The sequence below is a fragment of the Phodopus roborovskii genome, unplaced genomic scaffold (genome assembly GCF_943737965.1).
Source record: "Phodopus roborovskii unplaced genomic scaffold, PHOROB, whole genome shotgun sequence".
NCBI classification, from domain to species: Eukaryota; Metazoa; Chordata; class Mammalia; order Rodentia; family Cricetidae; genus Phodopus; species Phodopus roborovskii.
Window position 1 is genome coordinate 23,145,977 of NW_026125052.1, and position 12,900 is coordinate 23,158,876.

Genomic DNA, 12,900 nt, shown 5'->3' on the forward strand with positions numbered 1-12,900 from the left:
ACAGTTTATCTGATGCCATCAATGAAGCAGTTAAGGGAGAAGTAGTAACCATCAGTCTTCTCAACAAGATAGAAGTACCCTTTTCCAATGAAGTTGTGTGACGAGTGTTAGCATCGAACCCAGACAACAAGGAAATAATCTGTAGAGCTCATATTTGGCAAAGGATTGTATTTAGAAAGAATGAAGAATTCTTGCTAAGGAAACCTAATGAAAAGGAAGGCAAAAGATGCTAAAAAGAGATACAATTGGGTATCTGTTAAATGGTTTTATTTCTCAGTTGACAGTGCTAAGTGCTGGTGAGGCTGAGGAGCAACTGTAATACACTTCTTTCTACTTGGAGTGCAAAATAATACTTTCTAAAGCTTCAAAGGAAGTAAAACATTTACCATGTGAGCCAGGAATCTCTCACTGAGGTTTGATTTAAGTAAGATGAATGTGTATACTCAAACCAAACCTTCATACAAGTATTTGTAATAGCACCTCCCTCTATTTTATAATTGACTAAAATGCAAAGAGCTTTAAATACTTCTAAGTGAAGAATGGATGGACAGATGGTATATGCATATATACAATGGAGTTTTCCTCACTGATACAAAGAACTGTTATCAGGCCATACAAAAAAGTGGATGATGATTCCTAAAGTTTTCAGAGACTAAAAATGCTAGTTTTAATTACATTTATATAGCAGAAACAAACAATTCTTAACTAGGCTATATATATTGGTTTTCTGAGATAGGATTTCTCAGTATTTCTTTGGCGCTGGTCCTGGAACTAGCTATGTAGACAAGGCTGGGCTAGAACTCACAGGAATCTGCCTGTCTTTCCTCCTGAGTGCTGGGACTAAAGGCGAGTGCCACCAACATCCGGCTCATACTTTGTATATTTTAAAGGTTGACTTAAGTATATATAAACTTTTTAAAAGTTTGAGATCTTTATATCTTAAATTGTTGATTATACCTGTGCTGATTGTTTTGTTTTTGTCATCTTGACCCAAGCAAGAGTCATTGAAGAAGAAGGTATGTCAATTGAGAGCATGCCTTCATTGATTGGCTGATTGGTATGGGGACCTAACCCTCTGTGAGCAGTGGCATCCCTGGACAGGTGGTTCTGGGCTCTATAAGAATGCAGGCTGAACAAACCATGAAGAACAAGGAAGTTAAGTAGCACTCTCCATGGTCTCTGCATCAGTTCCTGTCTCTAGGTTGCTGCTTCAAGTTCCTGCCCCTACTTTCTTTCGGATGGACCACAATTGCAAGGGTAAACAAGCCCTTTCCTCCTTAAGTTGCTTTCTGGTCATGGTGTTTATCACAACAATAGAAGGCAAACTAAGATGGTACCATTCAGTGGGTTTGCTAAAGTCCAAAGAGCTATATTTACTTAAAATTTAAATCTTTTCTGAAGTTTATAATGAATAGTCAGCCATGGGGTGTTCTCCTGCCTTTTTATTTATTAATTGAAGAAAAGCAAAATAAATCATTTTTGTTCCTGACCTATCTAGACTATCTAGACATATACTATTCATTACATTTTTTTTCTTATTAAGCCTGAAAAACCTGGAAGTCTTTTTCAGGACAACTAATTTTTGTTTATTCATATAGAAATTGTTTTTAAACCATTATTCACTTTGAGTTACCTTTTCAAAGAAGCCAAGAAATAGCCAGTGTGTAAACTAGCATGTAATCCTGGTATTTGTAAAGCCAAGCAAGGGAGTTTCTGTGAGTTTGAGGCTAGCCAAGGCTATAGAGTAACCTTGTCTTAAAAAAAAAAAAAAAAAAAAAAAAAAAAAAAGCTGTTAAAATGACTTCTTGGGTAAAGGCACTTGTCAAACCTCATGCTCTGAGTTTGATCCCCAGAAACCTCATCATGGAAGGAAAGAACCAACTCTCACATTGTGTCCTCTGACTTCCATATATACTGTGCTGTGTGCATATGTGCATCCACAGAACTCAATAAATAAAGTTTAAAACACTATAAAAAAGAAAACTAGTTTTGAGATTGGAGAAATTACTATAGCTGATATTTTTATATTAGAAAGAAGATGACAGTTTCTAAAAATGGGAAGAAATATGGTTACAGAACAGACGCCAAGGAGAAAAACTTTAGCTTGTGAGTTTATTTTTATGGCCATAGGTATTTATAAAACTGTTGTGATTAGGAAATAAACATATTTTCAATAATTGACTTTTAATAAAACTATAAATTACCACCAAAATCTTTCTTTTGATCTTTTTAGATGAAAAATCAAAATCAAAATAAAACCCCACCAATATCAAAGAGTTTTGTGTAAAAGTGGTAATTAAAACCAAAGGTAAACATTAATGAGTAATGGTGAACATTCATAAAAAGTTCTGTGCTGTGTCCAAAGTGAGAAGTAAAGATCCACTAATGATCCCTAACTTAACCTCAGGAAAAAATAGAACAATAAAAAACCTAACCAGGTCAAAACCAAACCCAAACTGACCCTCAGTCTATCAGAACCAATGGATGAAATATTCTTTTCTTGATGTGCCAAGGCCTAATTTGTCTCAAAGGCAGCAGACAACGGTATTTCCTTCTTGTGTTCTGTTCATTTCCTTTTCTCCCTTTGCCCTTGTGGTACAGGATGGTATGTTCATGTTTTTGTTGCTTAAGCCTGATAAGTGTTTGTTGAAGTACTTTGGGTAAACTAGTGAGTGAGTCTTCACATGTAGTATTATTTCTATGGAAATATATTGTTCTTTAAAAAATTACCCCTTATTTGTGTGGACAGTTCTGGAAGTCAGAGGAAAACTTGTGGGAGTTGGTTCTCTCCTACTGTGTGGGGCCCAGAGATTGAAGTCAGGCCATCAGGTTTGAGAGCAGCACCTTTACCCACTGAGCCATCTCACTGGCTTCAGACATTGATTTCTAAAATATTGATAAGATATCATTTTGAAGCACAGCCAACTAGATGTTGAAAGCTGAGTGCCCTGCCAGCTCCCTGATCCCTGTGAAGAGTTTTCCTATATTGTGATTTTTAAAAGTTATTTTAGTTGATGATGCTGATGATATATCATTTGACAATGTCTTTCCCTTTATATCTGATAAAGTGCCTTTTAATCTTTCTGGAAACAAAACCTTTGTAACTATTAGTCTATCAGAAGTTTCAGCCAATACCTGAATAATTTGAAGGACTTTGGGAGCACATTCCCCTTAGCCTAGAGGCAGGAGGGAGATTCTAGACCCTACTCCAAATGACTTGACAGATTTTGATGATCCCTCCTGGAAGGCCTCCCCCTCCCTGTGGAATGTGTGGGGTGGGATGTAAGGGGGGTCAAGGGGTAGGGAACTGTGATCAATATGTAAAATAATAAATATATAAAATAAAAAGGAAAATATAAACCAACAAAAACCAATTTTTTGCCTGCTAAAAAGCTAAATGAAATAAAACACAAAAGTCAGTTTTCATTAGAAAGCATTCAGATATCTGTATTACTTTCTATCTTAAATTATGTATTTTAATGTTGCTGTTCTGTTGGCTTTTGAAACAAATATGCAGATGTCTGATGGAGGATGGAGTTGCGCTGTTGGAATCTAGCATTTGGGGCTTTGCCTTCTATGTTTTCATCCACACCAGTGTTTCACATGAGTCTGTTGTAGCTTCCATGCTACACATTCTTTTTTGTGTCGTTTGTTCTTGATGTGTTTTGAGAGAAGGGGGTTTGCTGAAAGAACATGAAAGAAGTCGCCCTTAAGACTGTTTACACATTGCTCCATCCAAGTCCATGCTGCCTGCGGATTGCAAAGTGGGAGTAGTCAACTTCAAAGCACATCTGGCTGTTGTTACAAAATCAGAAAATAGATTGCTTATTTTCCCTAAATAGACTCAAGAACAAGCTTTTCTTTGAATATTTCCCAAACTCAGTGTATTATAAATGAATAAGAACAACGGAATATTGTTACCAGTTTCACTGTTTTTTGTTGTTTTTATGAATTAGAATAGACATTTTTCTTTATTCATCAGCTTGAAAAAGTAATTTATAATAATAGAAGCCCTTAACTTCTTTATTTAATGCTTTTAAAGATGAAGGGGGTGGAATAGAACTTCTGTATAGTTGAAATGCTTGCATTGTAATTAACTAGACCGATATTTTGTATCCCGCTTATAAATGTAGAGCTGAACAAAAATAAGTCACAGATGGTTTCCTTGGCTTTTGGTTTAAATCTAAACTTAATTAGAACTTGAGCATCTTTGAGACTTGTTTTTCCTCTTCCTGTTACTCCTTATATTTAATTCAGCTTCATGAGTTAGAGTTGGGTGTGTGCGATGGTGTGTCTTTGAAGAACTCACTTTCTGTGGTCCCCAAATGATGAAGAATGCTAACTTCCTTTTCACACATATGTGTTCAGACAGCAGATATTTGTTGAATTTACTTTGTTGCTTCCTAGAAGGTTGCTGCCTGTATTTAAAGATCTGCATGTGTGCAGTTTGGTACCTCCTGCTCTGGCATAGTGCTTTAGCCACTCTTCCTACTGCACTTAGCAAATGCTCTGTTATATTCCTGTATCTTCTCATGATGTTTCATATCTTAAGCACTGACATCGGACTTCGACACAGTCAGGCTGTAGTGCTGCCAGACATATGGTCATGAGGACTTTGTACTTTTTGCTAATTCTTCTGGGGGTTGGATATTTATTTGGCTACTTTCCCATGGATCTTAGAATTACTATTTGATTTCTCTTCATTGTGAGGCAGGCGCTTGATGGGCGTTTTTATTTGGTTCCATTGTTGGTCTGTGTGCAGGACAAGGAGGAGAGAAGTTTAAGTTTAGATGGTTTTTAGTACCTTTATGGGATCTAGTGTCTAGGTGAGGAAAACCATGTGCATATTTTCCTGTTCTGCAGACTAAAATGCATATATTCCTCAGATCCTGTCTGCTGTTATACTAGACTCTTTTGCTATTTTAAATTCTGTTTAAGTTTAGTCCTTCTGTTTTCTTCAATGGATTCTATATTTATCTTTGCCTTTTAGGTTAAATTGATCATAGATATCTTCACAATTATATAAAATTTAGCTTTTTGAAAACTGGCTAGGATTTTTGAAGATTGAATTCAATAAGATACATATGAAAAGCCTTGTCACTTAATCCCAACTGTGCAACCCAGGGTGAGAACCACCCCTTCTGGAATCATAAAGTTCTTGTTTGTTTTGTGGTTATTGGTGGAGTTAAGTTGGAAGTTTATGATGTGAAGAAATTGGACTTTTCTGGTAGCGACTTTAAATTTTTATTTTATTGTTAATGAAATAGTTGGCATAGAAATCATAAAGAATTTAGCATAAAGCAATTCAAGAAACCTTGACTAAAAGGCATTAAATATGTGTTAGATAGCAGAGGTGCAAAGATGTGTGTGAACATACTGCTCAACACTCAAGGTATTATGTAAGGGCCATGAAAGTGAACCCAGGATGCTGTAGGAGCTGCTGAGAGTTGGGTCCCGATGGAGTTCCTCTCTTCCTCTTTTCTAAGAATACCATTGGGCACTGGGTGTTAGGAATAGACTGGATAGTGTGGCAATCACAGTCTTTGTTTTTTGTATCCACATTTTTTTTTTTCTTGGAGAAAATAGGTGCTAGGTCATTAAAGAGGTAAGCATCAAAGGTGGCACTAGCCTGGTAGGAGTTAATTTTCCTGAGGAAAAAAACTCAGTGAGTCTTGAAGAAGGTGTGAGAATGTTTGCAGCTTTTTGCAGGCAGTGCTTGCAAGGTAGAACAAGTTATTTGGCACTCCTGGAATATGGATTAAGTTGGGGGAATAGTGAAGCTGAAAAGAGATTTAGGGAGAATCTCAAAGGGACTTCATGTCCTCATGTAACATGAATAATAAAATCCCAGAGACAGATATTGGGGTTCAAGCTGAAGATCAGAAAAGCAAGCCACAAGCTCTTTCCTCTACCTCAGGCTTAATTGGGTGATCCTGTCTCCACAAATCCTTAGAGGCAATGCGCTTTCTACAAACGGTCAGAAGCGATATGCACTGCTCTCCACCAAGCCTCAGACTGCATTCCTCTGAGTTCCCGTCTCCTCCCATCTTATATTCCTCTTTCTACCCAAACTTCCGTCTCTACCTCCTTAGATAGCACTGGGATTAAAGGTGTGTGACTCCAATTTCTGGGATCACCTTTGTGTGAATTGTTTCTCTTTTAGACTGGATCAATTTCGTGTAGTCAGTGTGGCCTTGAACTAACAAGAGATCCATCTGCCTTTGTCTCTCGAGTCCTGAGATTAAAGGTGTATACCACCACTGCCTGGCCTCTATGGCTAGCTAGTATGGCTGCTTGGGATTAAAGGTGTGTATCACCACTGCCTAGCCTCTATGGCTTGTGGCTAGCTTTGCATTTTGATCTCCAGTGCCTTTATGAAGTCATAAACAATATATCACCACATTCTCATTTACTCTATGATTGACAGTTAAAGAGTCATGTCTCCAGTATGTCTGGAGGTGGGGGTGAGTGGGTGGGTGTAGTGACTACATCAAGATTTAAAGAATGGATACATGTATGCTTAGAGGATTTGGGGGGTATAAACAAACAAGCAGAGGGGCACAAGTTCTGGTGGCATAGTCTTTCAGGGTTTGGGAACTATGAAATGTGGAGTGAAGAGCACTGGATAAGAGTGGACATTGTGGGAGAGGGCCACGAAGGTGCAATTAGACACAGAAAGACAGTCTGCTGGAATGTATGTAAATACTATAAAAATGAACTAAATATTAAAATATGCAGAAGATATTTCACATAGAAAATTCAAAAAACTCCAGGATTGATGTCTTTATTTATAATTTTTTCAGATAGAAAATCCTCGATACCTGAGACAGAAGCCTTTTCCAGTTTCTCTGGTAGGTGATGATTTCCCTGGGCTCTTTGTGGGGATGGGTATTTTTAAATAAATATAAAATTGTTACAATATAAAATAATGCAAGTCAGCATTAGGAAGAATAATAGTAATTTTAATCCTATTGCTTAGAAGTGGATGAATCACTTTTTTTTCCTCCAAAGCTAACACTATTTTGAAATGAGTTTCAGAGACTTTATTAGTTTACTTTTAAAGAGTTGATAAACTTGTCTTGGGAAGTTTTCAATAACTTTTGCTGATTCTACAGATAACTCCAAAAGTCAGCCTGAGAAAGTCCAGCAGTCTTCATGACGATCATTTCCTCTCTCGAATGCATGAGAAGGAGGTAGGCTCAAGTTATTTCTCATGTGCCTTGTAGTCAGAGCAGCTGATCCTGTGCAATAGGAGTTTTGGACTCTGTAGATGTGGTACACAGGAGGAAGACAGACTCTAGTTCTTCTGATGCAGACCAGGTCTGGCTTGTTAAAGATTTTAATGTGTGTCTCCCATCTTGTATGCCCCAGCTCTACTCCACTATGAGGGAAGGCTGTGATGAAGGATTTTTTCCTAGCTTCAAATTCTGATGCTTAGGAGACAGAGGCAGTGGCAGTTTTTAAAATGAGTGTGTTTGACCTCAGTGAATCCATGCACCCACCCTCTCTATCTGCCTACTTGTAATTTATCTTTTTAATATTACCATTCTTACTGTTTATTGCTTTTTATTTATTTTACAACAAGACTGCTGTTTTCCTTCCTTCCTGTACTCCTAGAACTCCCCACCTCTCCTCTGCCCTCCGCCCATCCATTCATCCTCTATTTATATTAGGAGGAAGGTAGGCCTCCTATGGATAGCAACTAAACATGGCATATCAAAGTTGAAGCCTGACTGAGGCAACTCAGCATGAGGAAAAGGGTGCCAAAAAACAGAGAAAGTGTCAGAGACAGCCCCTGTTCCTACTGATAAGAGTCCCACATGAAGACCAAGCTACAGGCTTGGCAGTGGTGGCACATGCCTTTAATTCCAGCACTCAGGAGGCAGAGGCAGGCAGATCTCTATGAGTTTGAGGCCAGCCTGGTCTACAAAACTACACAAAGAAACCCTATCTCAAAACACCAAAAAATACATACAGAGGGCCTAGGTGGTCATTCCCTTGCAAGCTCCTGGTTGACGGTTCAGTATCTGTGAGCTCCTATGATCCCAGGTCAGTTGATTCTGTGTGTTTTCTTGTGGTGTCTATGATTATTCTGGCTCCTACAAGCCTTCCTCTCCCTCTTCTGTGGGATTTACCAAGGCCCACCTAATGTTTGGCTGTGGGTCTGCATATCTTTCCATCAGTTGCTGGATGAAGCCTCTCTGATGACAGTTGGGCTCAGCACCAATCTATGAGTATAGCAGAACATCATCAGGAATCATTTCCCTGATGTTTTGTCAGTGATGTTTGGTTTTATTCTAAGTCTCCTGGCTGTCCAGCCTCTAGGTCCTAGCCTTCCAGTAAGTGTCAGGGGTTGTCTTTCTCTTATGGCGTGGGTCTCAAGATGGACCACAATCATTGGTTGGCCACAATTTCTGTGCCACCTATACCCCAGCATATCTTGTAGGCAGGACAGAATGTAATTTGAAGGTTGTGTGGCTGGGTTGGTGTCCCAGTCCCTCTACTGTTAGTCTTGCCTGGTACAGGAGATGGCCAGTTCAAGCTCCATATCCCCCATTGATAGAAGGCCTAACAGGAGCCACCTTCATATATTCCTGGGAAATTCCATTGCATTAGGTTTCTAGCTCATCTGGAGATGCTTTCCAATTCTAGTACTCTCTCCCTCCATCCCTCCCCATTCCTCCTGTCCCTGTCCCCCCCCCCATCCCCTCTTCACCTGTGATGTCTATTCTACTTCCCCTTCCCAGGGGGATTGTTATGTTCCTCTCCTTGAGGCCTCCTTGTTTCTTAGCCTCTCTGGGTCTGTGGATCGCAGCATGGTTATCCTTTATAGCTAATACCCTCTTATGTGTGAGTACATACCATGTTTGTCTTCCTGGTTTCCTCACTCAGTATGATTTTTTCCCCTAGTTTCATCCATTTGCTTTCAGATTTCATGATGTCAGTGTTTTATATAGATGAGCAATATTCCATTGTGTAAATATACCACAATTTCTTTATTGATTCTTTGGTTGAGGAACATTGAGGCTGTTTCCAGTTTCTTGAGGATTATGGCTAAAGCTGCTATGAACATAGTTGTACAAAATTCTTTGTGGTATGATGGAGCATCTTTTGGGTACATGCCCAGAGTGGTATAGCTGGATCTTGCAGTAGATTGATTGCCATTTTTCTGAGAAACCACCATATTGATTCTTCAAGTGGCTGTACAAGTTTGCAATCTCACCAACAATGAAGGAACATTCCTCTTGCTCCACATTCTTACCAGTATGAATTGTCAGTTGTGTTTTAATCTTAGCCATTTTAACAGGTGTAATGCGGAATCTCAGACTTGTTTTAATTTGCATTTCCCTGATAGCTAAGGATGTGGGACATTTCTTTAAGTGCTTCTTGTCCATTTGAAATTTCTCTATTGAGAATTTTGTTTATATCTGTACCCTATTTTTATTGGATTATTTGGTTTATTGATGTCTAGTTTCTTGAGTTCTCTATATATTTTGGAAATTAGCCCTTCATCTGTTGTAGGGTTAATGAAGATATTTTCACATTCTATAGGTTGCCGATTCGTCTTACTGATAATGTTCTTTGCCTTATAGAGAAGCTTTTCAGTTTCATGAGGTCCGAGGTCCGATTTATTGTCAATCTTAGTGCCTGTGCTTTGGTGTTCTGTCAGGAAGCTGTCTCCTGTGCCAATGTGTTCAAGGCTATTCCTCACTTTCTCTCTATCAGGTTCAGTATATCTGTCCTATGTTGAGGTCTTTGATCTGCTTGGGCTTTTGTGCAGGGTGATAGATATGGATCGATTTGTATTCTTCTAAATGCAAACATAAAGTTAGACCAGCACCATTTGTTCTTCTTCTTTCTATTGTATAATTTCGCTTCTTTGCCAAAAATCAGGTGTCCATAGGTGTGTGAATTTATGTCTGGGTCTTCAGGTTGATTCCATTGATCCACCTGTCTGCTTTCATGCCAATACCATGTGATTTTTAGTACAGCAGCTCTGTAGCAGAGCAATCAGGGATGGTAATTCCTCCAGAAGGTTTTCTTTCTTCCTTCCTTCCTTTCTTCTTCTTCTTTTTTTTTTTTTTGTTTTGTTTTTGTTTTATTTTGTTTTGTTTTCAGGATTGCTTTAACTATCCAGATTTTTTTCTATATGAAGTTGAGTATTGTTCTTTTAAGGTCTGTAAGGAATTTGTTGGAATTTTGGTGGAAATTGCATTGAATCTGTAGATTGCTTTTGTAAGATGGCCATTTTTATTATGTTAATGCTATTGATACCTGAACATGGGTGTTCTTTCCATCTTCTGATATTTTCTTCAATTTCTTTCATCAAAGACTTGAAATTCTTGTACAGGTCTTTGACTTGCTTGGTTAGAGTAATATTTATATTGTAAAGGGTTTCCCTAATTTCTTTCTCATCCCATTTATTGTTTATGTACAGGAGGGCTACTGACATTTTTTTTTTAGTTTATTTTGTATTCAACCACTTGACTAAAGGTGTTTATCAGCTGTAGGAGTTCTCTGATAGAATTTCTGGCATCATTTATGTATAATATCATATTTGCAAATAATGGTACTTTGACTTCTTCCTTTCCAATTTGTATCCCCTTGGTCTCCTTTAGTTGTCTTATTGCTCTAGCTCATAGATATAGAGTGGACAGCCTTGTCTTGTCCCTGATTTTAGTGTCATTGCTTTAAGTTTCTCTTCATTTAATTTGATGTTGGCACTCTATATATTGTTTGTATTATGTTTAGGCGTGCTCCTTATATCCCTGTAAGACTTTTATCCTGAAGGGGTGTTAGATTTTGTCAAAGGCTTTTTCAGCATGGAATGAAATGATCATTTTTTTCTTTCGGTTTATTTATATGTAGATTACATTGACAGTTGCTTTGTTTGTTTGTTTTTAAAATATGTTGAACCATCCCTGCATCTCTGGGATGAAGTCTATTTGATCATGGTGGATGGTCCTTTTGATATCTTCTTGGATTTGGTTTGTGAGTGTTTAATTGAGTATTTTTCATCAATGTTCATGAGGGATATTTATCTGTAATTCTTTTTGTTTGTGTGGTTTGGTATTGGGGTGACTGTGGCCTCATAAAATGATTTTTGCCATGCTCCTTCAGTTTCTGAATAACCTGAAGAATATTGCTCTTAGCTCTTCTTTGAAAGTCTGGTAGAATTCTGCATTGAAATGAAATGATTTGGTCCTGGCCCTTTTTCGGTTGGGTGACTTTTAATGACTGCTTCTATTTCCTTAGGGATTATAGGTCTATTTAGATTGTAGATTGTTTATCTGATCTTGATTTAATTTTTGTAAGTAGTATTTTTTTTTTTTTTTAGATTTTTCAATTTTGTGGAGTACAGGTTTTTTTTTTTTTTTTTTTTTTTTTTTTTTTTTTAAGTATGACCTAATGATTCATTGGATTTTCTTAGTGTCTATTATTATGTCCCCTTTTCATTTCTGATTTTGTTGATTTGGATAGTCTCTCTCTGCTTTTTAGTTAGTTAGTATATCTTGTTGACTTTCTCAAAGAACCAACTTGTTGTTTCATTGATTCTTTATAGTGTTCTCTATTTCTATTTTATTTATTTCAGCCCTGAGTTTGATTATATCTTACTGTCTATTCCTGCTTGTTCTAGAGCTTCCAGGTGTGCTGTTAAATCATTAGATCTGCTAATATTGAGTTATGAGTATTGTGTTATTGAGTATCTGTTAGTCATGAGTCATGCCATTAATATGAGATTTGTCTAATTTCTTTATGAAGGTACTTAGTGCTATGAACTTTCTTCTTAGCACAACTTTCATTGTGTCCCATAAGTTTGGATATGTTGTACATTTATTTTATTGAATTCTAGGAAGTCTTTAATGTCTTTCTTTGTTTCTTCCTTGATCCAGTGATCACTCAGTAGAGAGTTGTTCAGTTTTCATAAGTTTGTAGGCTTTCTATTGTTTCTGTTGTTGTTGAAGTCCAACTTTACTCATGGTGGTTTGATAGGATACATAGGGTTACTTCAGTTTTTTTGTGTTTTTTGAGACTTACTTTGTGACTGAGTAGGTGGTCAGTTTTGGAGAAGATTCATCCCATGATGTGCTGAGAAAAATGTATATTCTTTTGTGTTTGGGTGAAATGTTTTGTACATATAGTAATCCATTTGAATCATACCATCTGTTAGCCATTATTTCTCTCTTCAGTTTTTGTCTGGGTGATCAGTCTGTCAGTGAGACTGGTTTGTTGAAGTTTCACTATTAATATGTTGGGTTAATGTGTGGTTAATACATTAATGTGTGATTACAAATATGGTTGCCCTTGCATTTGGGGCATAGATCTTCAGAATTGAAATGTCATCTTTGTGGATTTTCCTGTGATGAATATGAAGTGTCCTTTGATTAATTTTAGTTGGAAGTCTAATTTGTTAGCTATTAGAATCACTGTAACAGCTTGCTTCTTGCATCCATTTTCTTGGAAAATATTTTTCCAACCCTTTAGTCTGAGGTAATGTCTATCTTTGATGTTGAGGTGTGTTTCTTGTATACTGCAGAAAATGGGTCCTGTTTTTGCATCTAGTCTGTTAACCTGTATCCTTTTATTGGGGAATTGATATTGAGGGATACTAATGACCAATTATTGTTAATTCCTGTCATTTTATTATTGATGTTGTTGATTGTGTGTTGATTATGTGTTGCTGATTTTTTGTGTGTGTATTAATTGTATGTGTGAGAGAAAGAGAGAGAGGAAGAGAGAGGCTTTCCCTACTTTTGATTTTGCTTGTTGAGATTATTTCTTGTATTTTCAAGGGTGAAGTTAACCTCTTTAGGTTAGAGTTTTCCTTCTAGCACCTTCCGTAGGGCTGTGGATAAATTTGACTTTGTCATGAAATAACTTTACTCCATCTATGGTGAT

General features: G+C 37.3%; 1 protein-coding gene across 1 annotated transcript in view; it reads left to right on the forward strand.

The window, feature by feature from the left end:
* Cep112 (centrosomal protein 112) overlaps positions 1 to 12,900 on the forward strand; it is a 382,234-nt gene that overhangs the window by 65,178 nt on the left and 304,156 nt on the right. Inside the window, exons 8-9 of the mRNA XM_051182944.1 lie at positions 6,804 to 6,851; positions 7,116 to 7,193. Of these exons, the coding sequence (XP_051038901.1) occupies positions 6,804 to 6,851; positions 7,116 to 7,193 (126 nt within the window). The remainder of the gene's footprint in view (positions 1 to 6,803; positions 6,852 to 7,115; positions 7,194 to 12,900) is intronic.